We start from the raw sequence: 25,247 nt of genomic DNA, 5'->3' as shown, positions 1-25,247 counted from the left end.
TAAGGCAAAACAATACAGGACGTGGTTATGTAGAAAAGCTATTTTCATCATTTAATTTGATGATGGGGTTGATAAAAGTCTTAGAGATGAAAAGACTGATCTATAAATTTTAATGGAGTAGTAAAGAGACTAAGGAGGAAATATTGTAAGCTATTTTAGATAATATTTATCTTTTTAGGATTCTCTCCTGTAATTATACCTTGGTCTCATCTCCAACTGGAAAGTGCTTTAAAAACCACCCTAACGGTGGTTTAATACAATAAGCTGATTTGCAATAGCATCTAGGAAAATTAACAGTTTTTTTTTTTATTTCATACCAAAGTATTGTTGCCCATGGGAAGACATCCAAGGTTGTCAACAGGGTCTTCTGTGATTATGAAAGACATGAAAATACATACATCATCTCTTATTTCATGGAATTTGGCAACTTCCTATCAGAAATGTTGGGGAGCAATCTGGCTAATCCTTGAAAACAAGGATGAGAAACCCAATTCAAAGTGGAATGGAGGTGATAATCTTTCCCAGGAAGTAGAAAATTGCTAGATTCAACACATAATTAAGGCTGATTCGTTGATTATAAAGCTACAAACAAGATAAAATTGATTTAATTTTAGTAAATAAAAGAAAATGCTATGTTAAACTGGAGAAAGTATAATTTTCTGGGGCACGGAAACATTAACTCTTACAAGTAGGAATTTAAGAAAGAGTTATTCTAAGGCACTTGATTTTTTTATCTCCTAATGTGGAAATAAAATTGGTGCAATATTGGTGCAAAATTAAAATTATGATAACATATTCTGTTGTTTAATGTATAGATAATTGCATGATGTTGGAACCAAGAATTTTGTTAAATACATCTAACATTAGAAACAACATAAAACAAAGTTTCTTAAAACTTTGTTCCCAGTTTGTGTATCCAGGAAAAGTATTTTCTGTTAAGTATTGATTTACTTCTTTCTTTCTTGAGACAAAATCCTAAAGTTTTAATATACCTTAAGATAGAATTGTAAAATAGAGGGGAACAAGGAAGCTGCTCCCTATAAAATACTACCATGATTTCCCAGCATAAGCACACAACATCAGTCTGAAGAGATACAGTTGTTTGTTTTTACTTGTAAATATGTACAAAAAGGAGCTTCTGTACCCTTCTCTAAAACCCTTGTCAACCCACAAACAAAGGTTTCTTCTTTTAGCCAATATTACATGTTGTCATGTAAGGTGATTTTCATAATACACAGACAAGATTTGATTATAAAATAATGAGCTATAGGTGGCCTGTGAGGGCAAATTTTACCATTTTATGATCATATAATCTGTGTTTAGCCTTATGTCTACACATATAATTTTTGTTATGTTTTTTCTGTTGGCTGTTTTGTACATAAATATTCCGTTTACCAACTAATTTTTTAATTTACACCAGGATTACATCAAGTGTAGGTCATATTTCAATACAGAGATACCCTTTCTGAAGCGGAGCTGGTAGGTAAAAAATTGAATGCCACCCATTTCCCTGAGATTTCATCTTCCCTGTGCAAGTTTGATATGAGCATGTACATTTTCCTCATTTTAAGCGAGTACATAAATGCCCCACTTGACACAAGAGCAATTTTCCTCAGGAGAAATGTACTCATTATCTACCTTATATACTGAAAAAGATTCTCCACCTTCACTCAACTTTCCTGTATCAACAGAATAATCCAGAGCTTAAAATGAATGATGTTACACGTTGAAAACTGTAGGAAATATATTTTAAGAAGGGAAGCTTTCTACTCTAAGTGGTCTTCTTAAAACATTTACATTCTTTAACTGTGTGATAGTACATTCTGATTCTGTAAATTTAAGTTGTGTTAGAGATATTTGACCATCAAATGCTCCTGAGTGCCTGCTGATTTTAACATCTGAAATGAATCTTTAGACTATAGATAATAGTCCAAGACTATATGAATTGTTTTTATAGTACAGAATATTGGTGCAATAGAATGTAAATAGTTTTACAACTTCAAAGTCTAGACTTAAAATGATTGTTTTCATTTGGTTTCTCTTCGGTTTCTCCTAAGGAACATGGAAGCACTTAGTTACACAAATCTGAAATTTATTAATTATTCTTCTATCCTTTTATAATTAATTTTTCACAAGCTGAGCAAAGCAATAACAATTCCATCAGGAAAACACATACCATAAATCTTTATTTTTCTGTGCTTTATTTTAGAATCAAAGGGCTAATCTTATTAACATATAATTGTTACAAACAAAATCTTGAAATCTTTTCTTTATAACAATTTTTTTACCGGATTTTAAACATCTGATTTAAAATCATATAATCCAGACACCTATTAAAGGATAATTAAAGTGCAATAAGTTATTTCCAAAACCAATCTCTAACGCTATGAGTTGGAAAATGAATGGTTATGTTTTCTAAATGTTTCTTTTTTTTTTCTTCTTTTTTGCAGTTTTTGGCCAGGGCTGGGCTTGAACCCACCACCTCTGGCATATGGGGTCAGCGCCCTACTCCTTTGAGCCACAGGTGCATAGAATATATCTAATAATACGTTTCTATTAATCTGTTGTATAAGGATGCCTTGATTTTAACTCAAACACACAAACAGTAATTTTTTTCTTCATGAAACCATGATGAGAGTTACAAGTATTTTCCTGACAAAAATTTAAAAAATATTCCCTTTGAAGCAATCTATAAAGAAAACATGTGATGTTTTCTTGGATCGTGGCTCAAATGATAGTTAAGCTAAACTTGAAACAAGAGAGGATTATCATAAACATACCTTGTCCTTGGGTTACTCCATAAAATTCAGCTGCTATCCTTGCCGCTTCCTTGCGGTTGCCTTTCACGATATAGAAGTGACTGAGGATGGCAAGGCTGATTTTCACAAAAAGTTTAAAACAGAAAAGTGAAAGTATTGTAAAGTAGACATTGGACAACTGTTGAGCAAATGGCCGGCTTTCTTCCAGCACCGACATTGCTGCGAAGAGTCTGTAGAGGCCTCTCTCCAGATCCAAGTCTCAAATGTGCCTGGCTCTCTGCTGGGATGTTCCTGAACAGCTGGTCCTGAGGAAAGAAAACGTCAGCTGGTAATGATGCCGGCAGCTCAAAATATTTATACTGTCCATAAAAGTTCTTCACAAACTCCTATTGGTCTGAAAATATTCCATGGAACCAACTGCACCATGTGTCACAAGACTTCTGACTTTCCATTCTCCACTTCTCTGCTCTGAATTTCAAAATCCAGATATTGAAATGTATGTGCACATTGTTTCCTTTTTTGGTATTTAATTATCAAGAACCATTTGATGATTTGGGGTCTGGGGTCCCCATTGTTAGTGTCACAAGTTAAGACTATCAAGTCAAAGCTTTAAAATAGTACCCCACTGTTTGTAAACCATGAGCTAAATTAGCCAAGAGTCCACGACTTGTGTCTTAGTGACAATTACCAAAGTAGCCAAGGATGTTGCCCTCACTGTTGTTAGAAAAAATCTTGTTTTTCTTACAACTGATTAGACTGGAACACTATGGATTAATAACTACACTGTCCATTCATCAGGGAACATTTTTTAAGCACCTGACATTTGTCAGGGATTTTGCACGATGCTGAGCAGACAGACATGAATATAATGGCCCCTGCCACAAGGATCTCAGTCTAGAGCAGTGATTTTCCACTGGGGGCCACAGCACACAGGTGTGCCATGAGAGGATCTGAGGTGTGCCTTGAATATTTTTAAAGATCATTAATTAAATTATTTTTGAAAGAAGTTCAAAGTACAGTGAATATGTTCTTTTCCTTGCTCTATTTTTTGTTCAACATATTTAAATGTTGGTGTGGAAGTTTATGTGCTGTGCAAGTTTAACTACAGATTCAAGTGTGCCATCAGATAAAAAAGGTTGAAAAGCAATGGTCTAGAGGAAGAAACAGACGAGAAATCAAATAAAGAAAAAACAGGTAAGAATGAAGTATCATGACAGCGCAAAGAGGAAGAACCTAATCCTGGCAAGGACAAGTCAGAAAAGGTGAATTTATCAAGCATTACCAAGACCGTCCAAAATCAAGCCTATGCTACGCTTTTTAGGTCTATGATCTTTATTAACCCCAAGCTGATTTATTCATGAATGAAATGCCACTGTATCCGGGGGTCTCCCTAGACAAGCTATATTTAAAAAGAGAAATAGAGTAAATTATAAGAAAAATAATGAAGATCAGTAATATATTTTGGTATTTAGACCAAAAGTAATATGCCAAAATGCAAAATAGCATATTATACAGACAGCTTGTTTATATATTTATATGACCAGGTTTGGGGGCCTGATTCCAATTCATTTTTAAAGTTCCAATATGACATATAATACAAAGATATAAGCAAATAGAAGGAGCCTGGCAGTGATTGGTCACACTGGTAGGTGTGGTGAGCTTATCTGCCTAGGAGTACACTTTTTATACTATCTATCTTACCTGACTGGACAAATTTACATGACACTTTCCAAAGATGAGGGAGAAATTGCTGTGAAATAAATGAGTCAAATAAAGCAAGCTGCTTCTTTCCCCAGTGAAATGAGTAGCTCACAGAAAAATAAATTAGATCAATATATTAAAAGGGAATTACCAAGTCCCTTGTGAAAATGGCCCTTGGTCATTTTCAGAGACCAAACACTAGCTGATCGGACGCTAATTAGACCCAGTGTGCCATTTCATACGTGAGTTGGGAATCAGTGAAAATGAACTTCAAAGTATCAAAGATAAATTTAGTGTTCCTCCCTTTCTCTAGTGGTGAGATTGTGTCAGGTGAGTAAATACACGATGATTCTCCTCCAGTGAGTCTTGCTTCCGGCATGGTGACGCCTGACCACACACCAGAGACAGCTGGCCCATCACAATGCTCTGAGTCACTGCTCACTTGCACCTCCCTGCCTTAGCATCAGAAATAAAACCTGCCATCGTCACGTCTAAGTGCCTGTCTAAGGTTTCACTCTTTTCTCTTTACCAGTAAATGCTATTATAAATAATGATCTCCCCATCTGCTAATCAGGAGCCTGGAGTCTTTGAGGTTAAGAAACTGTTACTTCACTAAGGCTACAATCACTGCTACATGAAGTTTAAATTCTTATAGTTCCACCAGTAGAAAGATAAACTTCTGTACAATATTTAGGATTTGCTGTCAAGATGTCAGGTTTTATTTTTATAAACTCCTCTTTTTTTTTTTTTTTTTTTGGTCCTGGGTAGAGTGCAATGGTGTCCTCACAACTCACAAACTCTTGCACTCAAGTGATTCTCCTGCCTTCACCTCCTGAGTAGCTGGGACTATAGAAGCTCACCACCATGCCTGGCTATTTTTAGTAGAGATGGGGGTCTCTCTCTTGTTCAGGCTCCTCTCGAATTCCTGAGCTCAGGCAATCCACCTGCCTCAGCTTCCCACAGTGCTGGGATTACAAGTGTGAGCCACTATGCTTGGCCTATTTTTATAAATTCTTTGATTCCCACTTCTATTTTCTGTTGGCATATACTGTCTCAGAAAATTTTACCATCTTTAAGTCTGTTCATTCTAAATAAAAATGAAGGCCAAATAAAATAACTCTTAGTAATTGAGCTCATCAAATAAAATAAGATGCTGTATTTTTCATATTATAACCCTTCCAAAGAAGGCCACAAGTAACTCTGTTAATATTTAAAAGACACATGATCACATGAAAATTATTGTGCATCTGTTTTCTCGGCATTTGCATTTCCTTAGAAAAAGAAGATATTGATTAGTCATTTAAACAATTTATTGTGATAAGTGCTTTTATAATTTACTATACTGAAGAGAGATTTAGTTGATTAGCTCAGTATATCTCAACTTTCTCTACTGAGTTAGTTCTGATCAATCAGTCAAACCAAAACATAGACATTGAATTCAGCATTGTGTTACTAGAATGGGTGATATGAGAGGAATTAGAAACACAGGAAGAAATTATTATCAAGGGTCCGCCATGTACTCTATGCTTATGTATATTCATTTATTATTATATTTTATTCTATCTTGGAGGAGTATTACCATTAATTACATTTTAAAGATAGGGAAAGCTGGGCTCAGAGCCTTTTAGTGACCTACTAAGGTTAATTATGAGGAATAGCACTATTTGAACATACTTATAAATAAAATGTATGTTCAAATTGCCTCTAAAATTTTCTATTTTTAAGAGCTTACAGTCTGAGTTGAGCAAATATGACTCATGTATACAGAGATAGAGAGAGTCGCAGAGATAGAGAGAGTCACTGATTTATACACACAGACACGGACACACACACCAAGAAAAGATCAATACAAAATTGTTTTTAAGCTGGTACTTAGTTTAATTAGTAGGGCAGGCTATATATATGCTATGATGATCAAATGAGATGGAACCTTGTGGGTATTCAACAAGTGTAAATAAAGGAACAGGGGAGTGTTTGATGATGGGGCTAACACTTTTGGATTATTCAGGGTTAAGCATTAATGAGTAGCTTCCATTGAAACAACAGAAGGCAGGTGGAATAGAGCAACCAAGAGTTAACACAGGGTGTTTCAAAGGCTGTCCCTAACATTGCCCAGCCTCAGTCCATGTACTTTATCTCTTGTCTCCAGATAATGACCCTTGACCAAACTAGACAATGAAAGATATTTCTAGGACTTCTGCTGGAGTTTTGAAAAGAGAAGGCTAAGGTAACAACACCTATGCTTAAAGATTCTAGGAGTTATCACTGGCAGTAAAGAAACAACTTGCCTAGGACTTCAGCCAATGCAAAAGGAAGGTGGAATCCTGCCACCTTCCTTCCTCTGGTCACCTGAATCTGGTTGCACTTGAAGCAACTGGAACTGACAATAACATTGATTTGAGAGTGATATGAAGTAATAAATTCTCGTTTGTTGTTGCTAATTAAACCAATTTGAATTGAGAGTTTTTCTCACTTTTTACAGAAAGCACCCTGATACATTTATATTTTCTGGAGTCCTTATAAAGCAGGTGCCATTATCCTTTCATACAAGAGATGAGAAAACAGAAACTTACGGAAGGTAAGTAACTTGTACAATGTTATACGTCTTGCGGTAGTACTGGGATTCCACCCGGGTCCTTCTGACTACCACACCCTGGGATCTACAGTGGGCATGTGTGCCCTATGTGTTATAAATAGCCTTTAGGCTATTATGTCACCAGGCTAAAGCTGGCATGCCCCACCCAAATGTTTTGTGATTAAGAATTTGTTCTAACCATCTCATTTTAACTACCACATACTTAAAAGGCTACTCATAGGGAAAACCTTTCTCTAAGACATCACTTGAAGGTCTAAAGTATGGGCTATCTCAGGAGTGAACTGATGTCACAGTGACACTTCCAGAACTTCCAGTATGGCAATGTGATCACCATTCTTACAAACTTTTAGAATTTAATGATTACTATTTCATCTAAGAGGTAAAATGTATCATTAACCCTGGAATGTGGCCAATTAGCTAATAAAATTGGGGTCTGTGAATGACCCTGTTCCAGATCCTGAGATTATGGTTTCTTCAACAACATAGGTCCTGCCTTGTATTGTACTTTCCTTTCAAATACATTTTTAACTCCAATTGTGAATTTTAGAGGAAAAAAAATCCATCATTTCCCCTTTTTATTTCCTTTCCAGATGTATCTGGCTTTGTCTGCTAATGGGTATCCAGAAACTTTCCTATAATACAGAGGATTTGAAAAAGCTAAAAAAGATAATTAACCTCGCCAGGTATGACCTGAATTTCTGGATCTTATTCCAGAGATTTTGTTGTATGAATCCATTGTAACAGGGGACTTCCCCAACTCCAAGTAGCACATATTTTTCTAAAGCTATCCCTGATACCAACAGCTTATCTGTAAACCACTAACCTCATTTGGGACTAGTTTTCTTGGGATGTAAATGTTGTGACACAAATTAAAACCTGGATTTGCCAGTGACCACATGTCCACCATGGCATATTAGAGATATAGTTTCAGTAGTGAGTTTCTAGGTTAGTCAGAAGAAGCCAGGAAGAGAAAAAGGTTGATTTAGTTTTTCAGCTAAGGTAATGCCATAGGCTTCACCTGGAACCAGGCAAACCCTCTCACTTTCCTGAAAAGGACAGTCATCCAGATAATATAAACAGTGCTTCCATCTCAATGCAAGTAACTTAGATGATGGAAAAACAGAAAGAACTTTTCTGCTCAAATCAGGCAGGAAAAGGTAAAGATACAAACTGTCTCCATTATTATTGAGCATTATGTTGGAAATGTCAATTGCTGAAATGAACAAAACAATTAGAAATATAATAACTGGAAAGGAAAAGACAAAATGACATCTAATGTAGGTGATATAATTAAATATCTAGAAAATTTTTTAAAATGGAAAAATACCGCAGATTAAGAGAACTCCTTATCCCATCCCTATCTGCCCCTTTTGTGGACTTCTGTGTGTTCAATTATCAAATTCAAAACAATAATATTAATTCCATCTATGCTTTCACAATTTACTTTTACTCTGTTTTTTGCAGTTGTTAAGATATGTAGATTTTGTTTCTGAAAAGTCCCTCCTATGTCCTCTTTTTTTTCTGTGGCACTGCCATCATCCTTAGTCTCTCACTCTCCACATAGAACTGATAGGTGGCTGCCTGTATCATGATGCTAAACTTGTTTAACATGTAATTTCCTTGACATAAAGTCCCAGCTTCTTGACCTGGTTTTCTACAATAATTTACCTTTCCAGCTTATTTTTGCCTAATTCTTTATACATACATCATTTGTGTGGACCAGATTTCTGGCTACCTCTTAGACATATCCAAACTTACAGTTCAGGATCTTTGGGAATATTCTTCCTGGATATCCTACTATGCAATAATAAGCATCATTTCTCTAAGGCATCCTAAAATAAGAACAATAACTAATGTGCATTGTTCAGGCACTGTGTTAAATATTTTCATATGCTGTGTGGTCCCACATCACCACACATGTGATTTCTTTCTCTTTTATGCTGCAACTTCCTTTAGTATTTATATATTGTGCATTTCATATTTGTGTTTTTATTTTATTAACTCTACTTGATTATAAACTTCCTGAGTGTAGAAACTGATTAGTGCACATCTTTGTATGACTTGCAGCACAGTAGGCATTCAATAAATATTTGCTTCATTGCATAAACTGAGGCAGCCTAGACGATAAAACTAAGATTTTAAACTCAACTAAGGATTAATCGTTAGCCTATATAGTTTATCCATTTTTCATTACTTGGCTCTTTGTCATATTTGTCTTATTAGTGCTGTATTGTCAAGGTTTGAATTATTTCTGGCACATGACGCACTTAGTAATAATAGTATTTGTATGGCCGTATGAAAATTAATTGAATGGTAATGAACAATGCCAAAAAGCAAAGGTTCAACAACAGACAACACAAGCCAGCATCAGGGTCAGATCATCATCTTCCGGTTTTTACCTGTCATATTCTAGGACAGTTATTCTTAACCTTATCTATGGATGCAAAATAAAAATAATTTTTTTTCAGTGGACCTTCTCCTATTTTTATAATCACCAAAACCCTTATCTGTGAAGGAAGAGGTGTAGGCAGACCATGTACTCCAGGTCAGGGATTGGCATGGACTGAACCTTAAAGTTTCTGGCTACTGGAAATGTGATGCATCAGTTCCATTATTTATTGATGGCTTGTTAATGTTATAGTCTTATAACATCGTGCTGTTACAGCAATTCCACAGCCATTATCTCCATTCATCCTAAGAACCTAGGGAGGTTATTCTTTGAGTTATCAAAACACACAGTGTTGAAATGCAAATATTTATTATTAGTGGCATCAACCATTTGTCTTCTGTGGCTCAGTGAGTAGGGCGCCAGCCCCATATGCCGAGGGTGGCGGGTTCAAATCCAGCCCCGGCCAAACTGCAACAAAAGAAATTAGCCGGGCGTTGTGGCGGGCGCCTGTAGTCCCAGCTGCTCGGGAGGCTGAGGCAAGAGAATCGTGTAAGCCCAAGAGTTAGAGGTTGCTGTGAGCCGTGTGACGTCATGGCACATTACCCGAGGGCGGTACAGTGAGACTCTGTCGCTACAAAAACAAACAAACAAACAAACAAAAAAAAACAGCTTTAGGTATCCGCAGCAAGCAAAGCATTAGTAGAAAGGGGACTGACGTTGGAAATGGAAAGCAAAGGATTACGTGTCGGTGCACTTGACTGCTTCTAGGGCCCTGGGCGATCTCTATTTCCTTCCTTTCCCCCTAATTTTAACTAGCGTTTGACAAAGAAGAGAACACTAGACTTCTTGTAAAGTGGTGCTTACAGCACGACGTGTCAGAATAGATTCCAAACCACCCTGCTTTGCTGCTGGTTTCAATTCAAAATGAATGGTATGTATGCAATCAAGAGACCAAAGTCCAGATCTCTTAGCCAAAGGACAGAGAAAAGGAAACCGCTTGTCTACGCACAGGTCTCTGAACCAACACCGCGGAGGGGCGGAAACGAGAAAGGGAAGAGGCGGGTCTTCCGTGGTAAGACTACGCCTCTCCCATCACTCGCCGCTGATTGGTGGAGGCGCCTGGGCGCGACGGAGGGGAGGGTCCGCAGCTGGGTCGTTACCTTCGGCGCGTTCCCGTGCGCCGGTGGGTGTGCCGTGGAAGGCGGGTGCGCGCGCGCTCTCGCTTCGCAGGACCGGAAGGGGGGCGGGGTGGCGGCAGCGCGCGCGCTCGGCAGGCGGCGCGGATCGCAGGGAGACGCTCGGCTGCGCGAACCCGAGACTATCCTGGCGTGTGGGGTCGGGGCCTGGCGGACACGGTCGCGATGAACACGGTGCTGTCGCGGGCGAATTCGCTGTTCGCCTTCTCGCTGAGCGTGATGGCAGCGCTCACCTTCGGCTGCTTCATCACCACAGCCTTCAAAGACAGGAGCGTCCCAGTGCGGCTGCACGTCTCGCGGATCATGCTGTGAGCGCGGACGAGGCCCGGGCGGCGGGGCGGCGGGGCGGCGGGGCCGCGGGGCCCGGGCGGAGGCCGCCTGGACCCCCGGTTCCTGAGAGGCTTTTCGGCCCCCAGCGGCAGCCGTCACGGGAGCACCTTGCGGGCCTCCCCGGCTGCCCCCGGAGCTCTGGCCCCTCCGCGGAAGATTCCCGGGCTTGCTCTCAAATCCTCTCGAGCGTCCCTGGGTCGGCGCGCCGCTTCCTTCCTGCCTCTCACGTCCCTCGGCCCCGGCCAATGAGCGAGCAACACAGCAGCACAGCGGCTCCGCCGCCGGGGCCGGGGTCCCAGGAAACCGGGGGAGTCTGGGGGCCGCTGTCCCCAGCGGCGCTTGGGGCTGACCAGCCGGGTCGTCTTGCTGTCCTTTAGAACCCGCCTCTGTCCTGTCTGACGTCCCCCGTGCAGTTTTTGTCTTTGCACCCCCTAACGGGGTGGGACTGGCAGCTGCTTTGAAGTTGGCCAGGGGCGTGAGGATGAGCTGGGGGCAAAAGGTGGCGTCGCCTTCCCAGCCAGCAGGGCTTTTGTGTTGCTCTTGTTTAGTTGGGTTTTTAAAAAAGCCAACCGCTTGAATAAATATGCCAAAAGGCTAAAAATGGCTTTTCGGAATGACAGTGCCATTTCGCCATCTGCCTATTTTGTCCTTGATTTTATTTTCTAGCGCTTTTGTCCTTGATAAATCGCCTTTTTTGTTTGGTTTTTTTTCTGGTTCTCACAGCATCTTCCAACGAGTTCTTTAACCTTATTTATATTATATTTCCATCAGAATCATCAACAAGCCCAGTCATCAGCGAGCCTCTCCTCTCTCTTTTCCTTTTTTTTTTTTCTTACATTAATGTTTGTTAGATAATGTCCAGGGTTCGAATACACCTGGGGTGGCAGTCATCGCTGCCACTGTCGGCTCTGTGAGGGTCACAAGAGCTTGGAGCATGTTAGACACCGAACAGATGTAAGCTGTTGTTCTCTTGAGCAAGTCTGTCACCATTCTGGGCCCTAATTTCCTTTTGTTTAACTGGTACGCTTGTTGTGAGAATTATTTGAAATAATTGTGAAGAATACCTAATGAATTTGACACGTAGTAATTAGCAAAATATCTTGTACTGGGCTTATGTATTTTTGCACCAAGTTGACCTGGGATAACTGAAACTGGAAAAGGAACGAAATCTCAGGTAACAGGACTGACAGTATACTATAATCACATACCACCTGTAGTCATGGGTAACTTTACTCTTCCCATTCTATAAAATTGTTTTATACCAAGTGTTTACAGTCTCTTAGCCCTTCTTATCTCCCCCTAGATATTGTTAGAGATTCTCTTATGGTATGTGAAATAGCTGAATATAATACTTTTATATTGAATTAGAATGTCCTGTTTTCACATGTAACAGGTTTCTTTGGTTTTTACTTGTTTTTTTGTTTTTTTGCTGTTTCACCTGTGTACACAAGATTCTGTTTTTCACTTCAAGGAATTATGTGTGTTTTGGTTGAAGGATGATAACACTAGTATTTTTTTTTCTTCTAGGAAAAATGTAGAAGACTTCACTGGACCTAGAGAAAGAAGTGATCTGGGATTCATTACATTTGATATAACTGCTGATATCCTTTAAGAAAAGATTTCATTGCTTAGATACATGTTCGGTGATTTTGGGGGGGGGGGGCAGTGAGAATGTCCGTCCCATTGAATCAGCCAAACATTGGAAATTCTTATGCCTATGTTTTCATCAATAAAACGAAGACTTCATAGATTTATGAGTAGTTTAAAGAATGTGAACATACTTCAAATTCTTCACCAAAACATTAAATTGATCAAAAGCTGAATGAGAAAGTTGGAATCTATGCTTTGGAAATTTTTTAGAAAGTAAATCATTTGGAAAAGAAGGGAAAATGTTACCAGCCAGTACTCAAGTCTGCCTAGAAATAGTTCATGTACAGGCCTGAAGAAAATACTCATATAGCAGAGAGAAACATATGTTTAAAAAGTAGACTGCATTTGTTACAGTTTGAAAGGCCGTATCAAAGTGATTATTGGTAGCATTTTGCCATTATAAGGAATTGCATAAGAGTCAGGAAATCTTAATTAAGAGTTACTTAAATAGAGTATTTAAATCATTTCCACTTAATAGAAATTATTTAAGTATTTTTTCTTTATCTTTTGACAACTTCTGCTCTTTCTTGCCATTTAATCAGGTCTTAGGTTATAACTTGGCACTGTGTTTCTAGATTGATCTCACCTGCCTTTTTAAGACCCCATGGTTAAAAATGAATAGTCCAAACTTGTGGAAAGCACCTAAACAGTTGAAGCAGATTGTACATTTGGATAGTTTATTTGATTATGGAATTACTTCTAACTTAATTTTTTTTTTTTTTTTTTTTTTTTTTTATTTTGGCCGGGGCTAGGTTTGAACCCGCCACCTCTGGCATATGGGACCGGCGCCCTACTCCTTGAGCCACAGGCGCCGCCCCTAACTTAATTTTTTAGAAATTAATTATTACATTTAGAAGTAGATTAAGAATTAGTTCTGGAAGTACCTTTTAAGGAAATAAAGTGTATCATCAGAAGACTTTTCTAGTAAACTTTGTATGTGTACTTTTAAGTCTTCATGTCATAAAAAAAAAATCTACTCAGGAAGTTTAGCTGTAATGTGAAAGAAGTAATTTTGTGAAACTGGAGAATTCACAGTGAAATTTCCTGATATTTCTACTACTGTATTTTGTATTACCAATCTAATTTTGTAGTTTTTTGACGTTTCTTAATGCTATTACTAATATTACTTGTAATTGTACCTGTTCTTATAAAAAGCTTATTGTCTTATGTGGTGCCCGTAGCTCAGTGGGTAGGGCACTGGCCACATACATCCAGGCTGGCCGGTTTGAACCCAGCCAGGGCCAGCTAAACAATTGTGACAACTGCAACAAAAAAAACAGCTGGGCATTGTGGCAGGTGCCTGTAATCCCAGCTACCTGGGAGGCTAAGCAAGAGAATCGCTGACACCCAAGAGTTTTGAGGTTGCTGTGAGTTGTGACACTAAGGCACTCTTCTGTGGGCAACAATAGTGAGACTCTGTCTCAAAAAAAAAAAAAAAAAAAGCTTATTGTCTTTTTTTCTTTTGGGGACAGAATTTCCCAGGCTAGAGTGTAGTGGCATCATCACAGCTCACTGCAGCTTCAAACTTTCGGCTAAAGCTCCTGCTCAACTTCCCAAATAGCTGAGACTGCAGGTGTTACCACCTTGCCTGGCTAATTTTCCTATTATTATTATTTTTTTTTTTGCAGTTTTTGGCCCGGGGCTGGGTTTGAACCCACCACCTCCAGCATATGGGGCCGGCGCCCTACCCTTTTGAGCCACAGGCACCGCCCTAATTTTCTTATTTTTTATAGAGACAGAATCTCATTCTTGCTCAGGCTTGTCTCAAATTCCTGGCCTCAAGCAATCCTCTAGCTTTGGCCTCCAGAGTCCTGGGATTATAGGCTTAAGCCACTGTGTCTGGCCTTGTCCTAAACTTCTCAGTTCTAAATAAGTGAATCCACGTTATTAAAAGTAGAGTGTAATAACGGTATCCCTACCAGCATGTAAACTCATAATAAAATAATAGATTACATATAATACGTAGTTAAATTTAAACATTAGCTCATTTCTCAGTAGTACAACCAGTAGTAGTCTTGCAATTCTGGGGAAGTATCTGCCCCATTTTAGGAAGCTGAATGGAGACCAAATTGCTCTCATTTCCTTCTTAACAAAAGTACTTAAAGTGTGAGCACAAAAGTGTGAGACATTTGTGCTCTACTTGCCATGTGACCAAAAGCCACATGTACGATTTGTTTCATAAATCGTTAAGTTGAAATAGTTGTGATTGGTTATACTTTGGAGCTCCAGCGGAATAGTATGTCTGTGAAATATTAAGTCCTCTTTATTTCAGGCTTTGTTGATGTTACAGAAAAACTAAATTTTGGATTGCTTTGTTATTTTCTTAGTAATCAAAGTATTGTAATACTTGGATGAACAGAGGGGTATGTTTATAATCTCAAACTGATTTTTTTTGGTATGGGAATAGATGGATTTTGCCATATATCTTTTATATACAGGGTGGCCATAAAGTTCATGTGCAATTTAAAATAGCGTGCAATTTAAAACTGCACATGAAGTTTATAGCCACTGTATTTCATTAAATTAGTTGCTCAGTATGTTTCTGGGTCTTTTTTTCTTTTTTTTTTTTTTTTGAGACCGAGTCTCATTTTGTCATCCTCAGTAGCGTGCTGTGGCATCATAGCTCATACCAACCTTCAACTCCTGGGCTTAAGCAATTCTTTTGCCTCAGCCTCCTGAGTAGCTGGAACTACAGGTGCCCGCCACAATGCCTGCTATTTTGTTGTTGTTGTTGTTGTTGCAGTTTGGCCCAGGCCAGGTTTGAACCTGCCACCCTCCATATGTGGGGCTGGCGCCCTACCCACTGAGCCACAGGGGCTGCCTGGGTCTTTTTTTTTCTATTTTTAGTGTTAGTATTGTTATGGATGATCTAAGAATAAATAAAGCTCTGTTTAAAAGTTGTATACTGCTTTAGGATTTATATATTCCTTAATTTATTTACATCTAGAGAACATATTTGATTGGAATGTTAAGCAGTTGTTTCTTTATTTATCAGCAGAATATTCAACAAAAAATAATGTAAGTAAATGCTTTTAGAAGTATTTCATAGCTATTTAAAACCATATTCTTTATGGAAGAATATAAATCTTATATATTCAAAATACCTGATCTGAATTGACTAGTAAAAAGCCACAGATTTTATCTTCTTTGGTCCCTCTCTCTTTTTTTTCTTTCTGCTCTGTAGTTCTATAGCACTGAGATCTTCAGAAAGGGTGTGTGCAGAGTAAGCCAGGGGTATATAAGGAAAACAGTTAAGAGCTTCTATTAATATTATATATTCCTCAATTTAAAATAAAATGAAAAGTCAAGGTTTATTAATACTTGCTGTATGAACTGATATTAATACTCATGTTCAGGCTTAAGTCAGTCACATAACTTCTACAACATGCAAATATTCTGGAAAAAAGTCTGTAGGTCAAGAAGTTGATCATGCTATCTCTAGCATTCATTCACATTCAGCATTTTGCAAAAACATTATATAAATGTACTATATTATCTAGTTTTAAATAATCCTCAACAAATGGAAAAATGGCTTAAAAAGATTCCTACAAAGAAATCACAGATTAAAGATAATGCTAATGTTCTAACCATATGTAAACAACAGGAAAATGGCAGAGCTGATACTTCTGTTCTTCTCCTGAGCTTATGAGTCATATTAAAGGATTACAAAAGCAGAAAGACAGCCTAAGCAGAAGTAATAAGAAATTGACTGGAAAAACTGAACATTGGTCAGAAGTATTTGAAATGGAAATTCACATTCATTAGCAATGATGATATTACCTAATAATGGTACGTGTGAATCTAAAACCCTATATTGAGCTATGAGAGCCCTAAATTAATATGATTTTAGCAAGTGCCTCAGAGTTGGACTCATTAATGTGTCAGACTGATTACTAATACTTATAATTTGAAGTATTACAATGCTATTTTTTTATTGTTGGGGATTCATTGAGGGTACAATAAGCCAGGTTACACTGATTGATACAATGCTATTTTTGATGAGGTATCTAATTAATTTTCATTTGAATATAGGCTCTGAATCAGGTTGTCCTATGGGACAAGATTGTTCTGAGAGGTGATAATCCGAAACTGCTGCTGAAAGATATGAAGACAAAGTATTTTTTCTTTGATGATGGAAATGGTCTCAAGTGAGCAATTCTTTTGTCATTTTTTTACATTTAGTAAGATGTGAAAGAGAAAAATGTAATGTATTTTTATTTTAAAGAAAAATATTAGAGGAGGGCAGCGTCTGTGGCTCAGGGAGTAGGGCGTCGACCCCATATGCTGGAGGTGGCCGGTTCAAACCCAGCCCCGGCCAAAAACTGCAAAAAAAAAAAAAAAAAAAATTAGAGGATAAAAAGGAAAATTGAGACAGACATACTTATGCAGCTCTGAACTATAAGGTTGAGTAGAAATACAAATTGGCATCTAAGATAAATGAATCAGCTCTCTTGTGGTCGTTGAGATGTAATAGTCAAATTAATAAATGCCTACCAGCTTCTTCTCTGAGTGTACAAGGATCATGGGTTTGCTTATGTGTAGCAGAGCTGTGATTGTCACATTAAAGGACCTTTCTGAAAATGAGTCAGGGAAACCATAATGAGGAAGCAGCACATGGGGTATGGAGTCAGTACTGGTTAAGAGAACTAGCATTGGTTTTGGTCACTTAGCTTCTCTCTCAACCTCAGTTTACTTTTATATCAAAGGAAAAAGAGTGAGTGATCTCTTATGTCACTTTTACCTAAGTGTGGGTAAACATCAGTATAAAAGAGGTATTTTAACCAAACCAAACCTATTTTCAGATGAAAATTTCAGATTGTGAGAAATTTTGGTTCTTGATTTGCTCAGCTACATAATGACAGAATTAGCTTTCAAATCACTGACTTCTGATTCCTGGCTCAAGTCTCTTTTCACATTTAACTCATTCAGGTTTTTTGGTTGATAGTTCAATTAACTGCGGCTGTTAGTGAGTTTAGGTTGGTTGTTATGGGATACCTGTGGATGTCACGGTGGTATCTTTCAGCCTTGTCTTTGGATTTCAAATGACAGGAGAAAATAGTTCTTTTTGTAGATTAGGGTTCCTATTAGGAGAAATAGCTGATTATAAGTAAAGTGTTTGATACTCCAGTGTTTAATTCAAAATGTTTTTTTAACTGTTTCTGCTGACTTTTATTTTATCTTTTTATAGGGGAAACAGGAATGTCACTTTGACCCTATCTTGGAATGTTGTACCAAATGCTGGAATTCTACCTCTTGTGACGGGATCAGGACACGTGTCTGTCCCATTTCCAGATACATATGAAATAACGAAGAGTTATTAAATTATTCTGAATTTGAAACAACATATTTTTATACTTAATGGATTGTATCTCATTTATTTCTTCTTTTGCATCTTTGTTTTTTTGGTTGGTTTTTTTTTTATATATAAGAACTAATATAAAAGGGCATATTCAATTGAAGGGAAAAGTTAATAGACTACTTATACTTACTTTTACAAAAAAAAAGAAAAGAAAAGAAAAACTGCCATAGTGGAGTATTATGAGAATAGGAACTGCATTAAAAAGATTTGTAAAAAGATATATTTGAAGTATTTCCTGTATTTCCATTATTCTTCATGGAATATAATGTAAGCATGAAGGGTAGTTAAAACTTTCAGGTGCCTGTAGAGTCATAAGAACTCTGTATTTTATGCCTTGCATTCATGCAAGCTCACATTGGATGTGATTTAGAAGTAGATACTCTCTTTTAACTCTTGTAAGGTATGTTTGATTATTGGAAAAATCAATACAGTTGTTAAAAAACTTGGTTTACAAAAAAGCCAAAAGTGATGGAATTTTATTCTATTTCTCTGAGGAATCCCCATAATGCTTGTTTTTTCCTCCACTTAAAGATTAAATACCTCTTTATACACATATGCTATAAATCATTCTAGATCATTTTAAAAAGTCTCTTTAAGTCAGCCAAATGTGTGTCTTTCAGTGCTTTCCCTAAAAATGTTCCTTTGTATCTTTGTATCATTTTGTAGCATTGCCATTCAAAGTTGAAAATGTTTGCATGATTTACCCTCTGGGCTAAGTTTGTTCTAATGAGCATGCCTAGTACCACTAAGTGGTATTTATTTACAATTTTTTGTAGTTCTACATTTTAATAGTTACTGAGGTGGTAATATTGTCGTGTGCTTTTCCATTTGCAAAGCACTCTCGTGTGTTTTATTGTATGCTATCCTCAATAATCTAATGAGGTAAGTAGAATCAGTGTTAGCTCTTTGTAGATGCAGAAACTGAAACACAGAAGTTTCTTGAATTGCTCCAAGGTTAAATAGCTAATAAGGAGTAGAGTTAAAACCTGAACTCAGATATTCTGATTCTCTAAGCTTATCCTTTTTCTTATACCTCAGATTACAGATTTAAAATTTTCATGTTTTTTGTTACCCTGGACTCCTGCAAGAGGTTTCTCATTCTGTATGGAAGTGACTAATTTTCAAGCAGCCAACAACATATAGAGAGGTAATATTTCATTCTCTGCATAAGTTCATTTAACTTATGTTAAAAATATAAGCAAATCTTAATGTGTATGAAATAATTTAAAGATTCAACACAATATGCGACTGAATATATGATCGTATTTAACTTTTTTCTTCTTCAATGGGTAAATAAACATTCTCAAAAGTAGCACCTGCAAATCATTTACCCTTAAGACCAAGACCTAACACTGTAGTTGTACTATCAACAGTAATCAAAAAGGGCTAATGTTTTCTAAGAATAATTTAAGTTAAAATAACTGATGTTTCTGAAAAATGACCGAGTTGGAATAGTGAACTTACATGGTGGTCCTTTTACACCACCCAAGTCTATAAAATTTATCTGTTCAGCAAAGAGATTGAACGGAAAATCACCTTTATAATGTGACGACAGGAATATGATTGAAAGCCTAACATACTTCATACTGATCTGACTTTATTTCTATTAGATTCTACACCCAGAAAATTTAACTTCAATTACTTCGTACAAATATTAGACTTGGAAATTTAAAATCTGCAAGTGTGCAAACTTAAACATTGGGTATGTTCTCATTATGAAAGGCAAGCACGGTAAGCCTGCTCTTACCCAGTGCCAGTTACCAGCTTAAGTTCACTGTTCCCTCTGTGACAAGTGGATCTATTATTCTGGTACAACTTAATGTTGAAATTTACTTGAGTTACAGTTGGTTGGAAAAGCCCACTTTTTTGTTTGGTGAGAAAAAGAAGTAGAAAGGCCTCTAATTGGCACAATGTAGATGAAATTTTTTTTCCTTAGAAAAATTGCTCAGGACAAAATAGCTCCAAGGTTGGATAAGGAACCTCTGTCTTAGGAACTCATTTTTGGGTGTGCACTGTTTCAGTATCTTACCGTATTCTGCATTTTAAAAAATTAACTCATGTTCAATTTGGTAACTATATTGTCTACTTGAGTCTCAGTATTTTCCAAGTATTAAAAAAAAGTCTACAAAGAAGAAAGGCTTCAGACTTATAAAAAAACTAAGTATGAGCCCACAAATGATTCTGAGAAAAGAGAATAATTGCAAGACACTTAAAGTAATTATTGCTAGAAATAAATTGATTTTAAATATAGTGCTCACATGCCCTTTGTTCTGATAGTTTAATCTAGACAAGCATGCCTATCAGTCTTTTTTATCCCCTAATTGATTACATTTGATTTCTTTTTGTTGAAAAGAAAATAACAAACTTCAGAAATTCCTAAGACTGTAATAGGAAAGTGGATATTTTGAAGTTCCTTCCCTAGCATTATTCTATAGTTCTTTGGTCTGGTCAGCCAATTAATAGTTGGGTTTTAAGGTGGTAATGAACATCTTTCATTACTGTTTTCTGTCTAAAGCTTGGGATGTAAATCCTTAGGTCTTTGAGTTAGAGGTCAGTGGAGGTGTTATTTTATAATACTTTTTATTGACATGAAATGGGTTTATGGGGGGAAAACCCATAAGCTGTGAACTTAGTTAATAAACACATCCATTTCAAAAGTCTTTCCTTGTTTTAGTAGAGCACCAGTGGTTTAGAGAGATCTGTTTCAAAAAGTTGTTGTATGTGTTTGCTGCAACTTGGGAAATTGTTTACTTCACAGATACACATTTATAAGAAAAAATTCATGAAAATACTGAAAATACATTAGAGAATTTTCTTAATTGCAATAAATATTCAGCATTTTTCTAATAAAAATGAATTTTGTTTACAAGTGAAAGTATGCATTTTAAAAGACTTTCAGACTTAAGCTTTTTATGTGAAGCTGCTGAACTAAAAGTAAATGGAAGAAACAAGTCTAGTAAACTTGAGAATATCTTTGGGTTTTGCTTTTTGATTTTTGTGGGTTTTTTGGTAAGGGGAGGAGGTTAATTACACCTAAAATCCCATCTTCTCCAGAGACTGTATGCTCCTGTGCTAGACTGTACGCTCTCTGAGGGCAGCGTGTCAGATTATCTTTGTATGCCCCAGCGCCTAGTATAGTGTCCTGCACATAGTAGGTGCCCAATAAATACTGGTGAATGAAGTCATTGTGTTTCTAGTGTAACCGACCCTCAGGGACTGTAATTAACACTTTCCTTTTTGGTAAGTGTTGCTTTTTTTCATTCTTGAGCTCCTGATGACATTAGATCTAACTGTTCTCACCTTGTCCTTCCACAAGCTCCACTGGACAGTCCAGTCAAGGTAGATGCTGCTCTTGCTGAAGGTGCTGTGGTCTGTGTTGTTCCAGGCTTTTGACAAGAGAGCAAATGGCAGTGGCTACTGATAAGATGGATGTGTAAATTGCTTTACTTTAAAACAACACCAGAGAACTCATAGACCTGACTTAAAAAAAAAAAAAAAATCCTCAGGACTCATGGTTTAATAAATGGATGAAAATACATGGCTGACTCCCATCGGAAAGCCCTGTGTGTGTGCTGAGACACTGCCAGCTCCCTGGGCACGCGCTGGTGGGGCTGGCTGCTTCACACACCAGGCTTACGGCACTGCCCGGACCTACTGAGTTGTGGAAACACTACTCTTCCTCTATTCCAGAGATCAGAGCTTCCCAGTAGAAACATACTTACCATTGAACTCAGCCAAAACAACAGAAATGGTCCCTCAAAATAATAGAAAATCAGTGAGTTCAGAGGGTAAGTTTTTTTCACCCAGGTTTATTCTGCAAGGGATGGTCTAAGAAGTAAGTGAAAATTTATGTTCTTGTTTTCTCCCAACCTGGGAAATCCCATTCCAGAACTTTCTTTAAACTTAACCTGTTTTCCCTCACCCTCCCTTGTCCTCTCTCAAGGTGAAGTGTTAAAGGGAGAATTCTGGAGTCAGCAGACTTGCCTGATTAGCAGCAGAAAGAAAACTTAATTGTTTAATATATGTACCTGAGTATAGCCAAGTAAACCTCAAGCTTGAGAGACCTTGGAAGCATTCCCTTAAGTGTGTAACTTACATACATTGCACTTGTGGATATGTTGAGGGTGGTTGGAAATAGGCTCCCTGGGGGTGAGAAGTAAAGGGGCTGGTAGCACAGCGTGTGTGATACAGGAGAACCTCTGTTCTGCCCTTCTAAAGGCTGCTGCTTCTGTTTGCTAGAGAGGCTGGGGATGGCTGCCTCTTCCCTGACAAGTTTCAATAAGAAGTTTGCAAATGCCATTTTATGAGAAGCTGATTTCTATCTGACTTGCTCTCAGCTTAATATAGGAGAGCCCAGTTAAGTATTCCGTATTAGCTAAAGTAACACTAATGGTATAATAGGGAACTTCAGATTTCAGTAGGTTAGGAAAACAAGGGGGCCAGGTGTGGTGATTCACGCCTGTAGTCCCAGCACTCTGAGGGGCCGAGGCAAGTGGATTGCCCGAGCTTGAGAGTTGGAGGCCAGCCTGAGATCCTGTCTACTAAAAATGGAAAAACTAGCTAGGCATTGTGGCGGGCACCTGTAGTCCCAGCTACTCCAGAGCGTGAGGCAGGAGGATCACTTGAGCCCAAGAGTTTGAGGTTACTGTGAGCTATAATGATACCACAGCACTCTATCCAGAGTGACAGTGTGAAACTGTCTCAAAAAAAAAAATTATTACAGGTTCCCTGGAAATTGCAAAAACAGTACTAAGAGGTCACATTGTACCCTTTCTTTTCCCTCATGCTTACGTCTTACATACAGTGGGGTTCAGTACAAAACCTGGAAATTTACAATGGTAGAATCCATAGACTTCATTCTGGTGTCATCAGCTTCCTATTACTCGTTTCTGTGTGCTATTCAGCGTCTCTTACTTACACTCTGGGTTGGGGGGTGTGGTGCAGAGGGCTCTTTGAAACACTTCATGCTTTCTTGGAAACTTTCATTTTGTTCTGTTTTTTACTGAAGTGGGAGTTGTAGGCCTGCCTTTAAGATTTTTCAGTTGTCTTAGCCAAACATTAAAGGATTGCAATTACAGTGGTTATCAATTAAAATATAAACATATTAAGGTATTGGCAGGGGTCTGTGCAACACACTTGTCTCATTAAATCATGTAGCCAAAATTCTCCTGAAGGTGCAATAAATAAGAAAGTTTAAGTTTTCAGACAGCATGTGAAAACACTCAGGCATATGGTTTGTCTGAATAATCTGTCTCCTGTGTTTGGGCTCAGAGCAGCTGGTTGGTGCGGAATGCTGTTGACCATCGAGTGACTAGTGAACTTGCAGTTGCTCAGACCTGAAAAGAAAACTTAAAAGCTGTTTACAGTGCAGCTGCTCTAACAGATGATCTTATCCAACAGATGGTTTTACTGTCTCTTTCTGTAAATTATGTTTTAGGCTGCGTTAAGTGCTAAGTCTTGGAGGATGTCAGCAGGTGAACTGAATTACCCAGTCAGGTTTGCTAAATGAGCCAGAGGGACTGATCCTTCCAAATCTAAGTCTTTCTGTGTTCAGTTCCCCTTGTGCAAAGAAAGCCCATTCTGTAAGAGGTAGAAGGTCTCCAGGAGAACCTATGACAGATACTGGATTTGTATCAATATCTTCTGTGCTTTTTAGGACATGTTCGTACCACATACAAAGTTGCAATTAAAGTTTTACTAAATGCTTACACTATGGAGATATACTCATTTATTATTCCATATTTTAAAAATTGGTGGTCATTACATGGTAAATAGTCAATTCCAAGATCCCTTGTTTAAAAAAGAAATTTCATTTTAGGCAGTAACAGCTACCAAACAAGCCAGAGCCTAACAAGAATTTCTAACAGCTACAATTTACTTGCTCCCTATTAGGTGGTAGATCATTTGCAAACAACATGGTCAGCCATGACATCCTTGGGATTCACTCTTGATTCAACATGCGTTCATTGGTCTCCCATTTGGTAGGCGCTGTCCTGGTTGCTAGAGGCAGAGCAGGAATGAAAGAAGGAAAATAAAGTTGTGTCCTGGAACTTAACGCTATCTTTTGGAGAGAATCTGTACCAAACACCTGGGAAACTAAAAGTCTGTTTCATGTCCCAGTGTTGTAAATACATTGGAGAAAAATGATCAGGGAGGGTAGACGGAGTATTTGGGTGCTAGTTTAAATGAGATAGCCAATCTTTGACAAGGTGACACTGAAGGAGATGAGTGAGAGCTGTGTGGATGTTGGCCCAGTGACCAGGAGAAGCAAGAGGATTCTGGAGGCAAGAGGATTCTTGGGGCATTCATTGCACAGGACACCACAAATGCAAAAGGACAGGCTCAGGAAATTTCTGTCAAGGTCAGAACCTGAGGGCTCCAAAGCCAGTTCTTTCTGCAGCACATATAGCTCCACAGAGGAGCTGTGACCCACCCATCACGAGTCACCCCCAGACTCTTGCCCCCTTTATTTTCTGGTGAACTGAAAGGTTGTCCTAGCTAGAAAACATATGCTTTCAGGAAATTGTCTGTAGAAGAAAGACACTCAGGCCCAACAAACCTTTCAAAAACTAATAGGAAAAAGGTAGTATACCCAGTGTTGTGCCATTTCAGTGAATTAAATGATTAGTACAATAACAGGAGAATAATTTTCTCTCTAAATGAAGTATTTTTTAATCTAGTGTAATCAGTGAAGTCACTAGAGAGAAAAGTAATTTTCGGCAATACTATTTTCTTGGTTCTGTGATTTTTAAATTTGTCGTTTTTCTTTTTTGAGATAGAGTTTCACTCTGTCCCTCTGGGTAGAGTGCCATGACATCATAGTAGCTCACAGCAACCTCACACCCCGGGCTCAAGCGATCCTCCTGCCTCAGCCGCTCCCAGTAGCTGGGACTCCAGGCGCCCACCATCATGCCCAGCTAGTGTATCTCTTTAGAGATGGGGTCTTGCTCTTGTTCAGGCCGTTCTCGAACTCCTGAGCTCAAGGGATCCTCCTGCCGCGGCCTCCCAGAGTACTGGGATTACTGGTATTAGCCACTGTGCCAAACCTTAAAATTTACTTTTCTTTTTATAATAAAAAGTGATATTGCCCAAAAGCCTGTGGGATGGCCTTGTTCCCTGTGCATAATTTATACCTTGAGTGCTTGTATTTCATTTTACTTTTACGCAGTGGACTTTTTTTCAGGCTGGCAAGATATATTTTTGTGAAGTCTTTGGAAAACGGTACAATTCTTGCAATGGTCTTTCCCTCAAATGCGTGTTGTCTTTT

At 38.1% G+C, this 25,247-nt stretch overlaps 2 protein-coding genes across 3 annotated transcripts in view; one reads left to right on the top strand and one right to left on the bottom strand.

Moving 5' to 3' along the window:
- ASB5 (ankyrin repeat and SOCS box containing 5) overlaps positions 1–10,741 on the bottom strand; it is a 49,784-nt gene extending 39,043 nt beyond the window's left edge. For both annotated transcript variants that reach the window (XM_053585190.1, XM_053585200.1), the window contains exons 1-2: positions 10,606–10,741; positions 2,781–3,064 (exon numbers count right to left, since the gene is read on the bottom strand). In XM_053585190.1, coding sequence (XP_053441165.1) covers positions 2,781–2,976 — 196 coding nt within the window. In that variant the 5' untranslated portion in view covers positions 2,977–3,064; positions 10,606–10,741. The remainder of the gene's footprint in view (positions 1–2,780; positions 3,065–10,605) is intronic.
- A 65-nt stretch (positions 10,742–10,806) lies between these two features.
- SPCS3 (signal peptidase complex subunit 3) lies at positions 10,807–17,965 on the top strand. Its single transcript, XM_053585216.1, has 5 exons — positions 10,807–10,949; positions 12,499–12,574; positions 15,565–15,639; positions 16,654–16,769; positions 17,810–17,965. The coding sequence occupies exons 1-5, from the start codon at positions 10,807–10,809 to the stop codon at positions 17,940–17,942; spliced, it is 543 nt and encodes a 180-aa protein (XP_053441191.1). The 3' UTR covers positions 17,943–17,965.
- Positions 17,966–25,247: the final 7,282 nt, after the last annotated feature.

This window comes from Nycticebus coucang, chromosome 1 (assembly GCF_027406575.1).
Source record: "Nycticebus coucang isolate mNycCou1 chromosome 1, mNycCou1.pri, whole genome shotgun sequence".
Lineage (NCBI taxonomy): Eukaryota > Metazoa > Chordata > Mammalia > Primates > Lorisidae > Nycticebus > Nycticebus coucang.
This window is presented reverse-complemented; position numbering and strand designations above follow the sequence as displayed.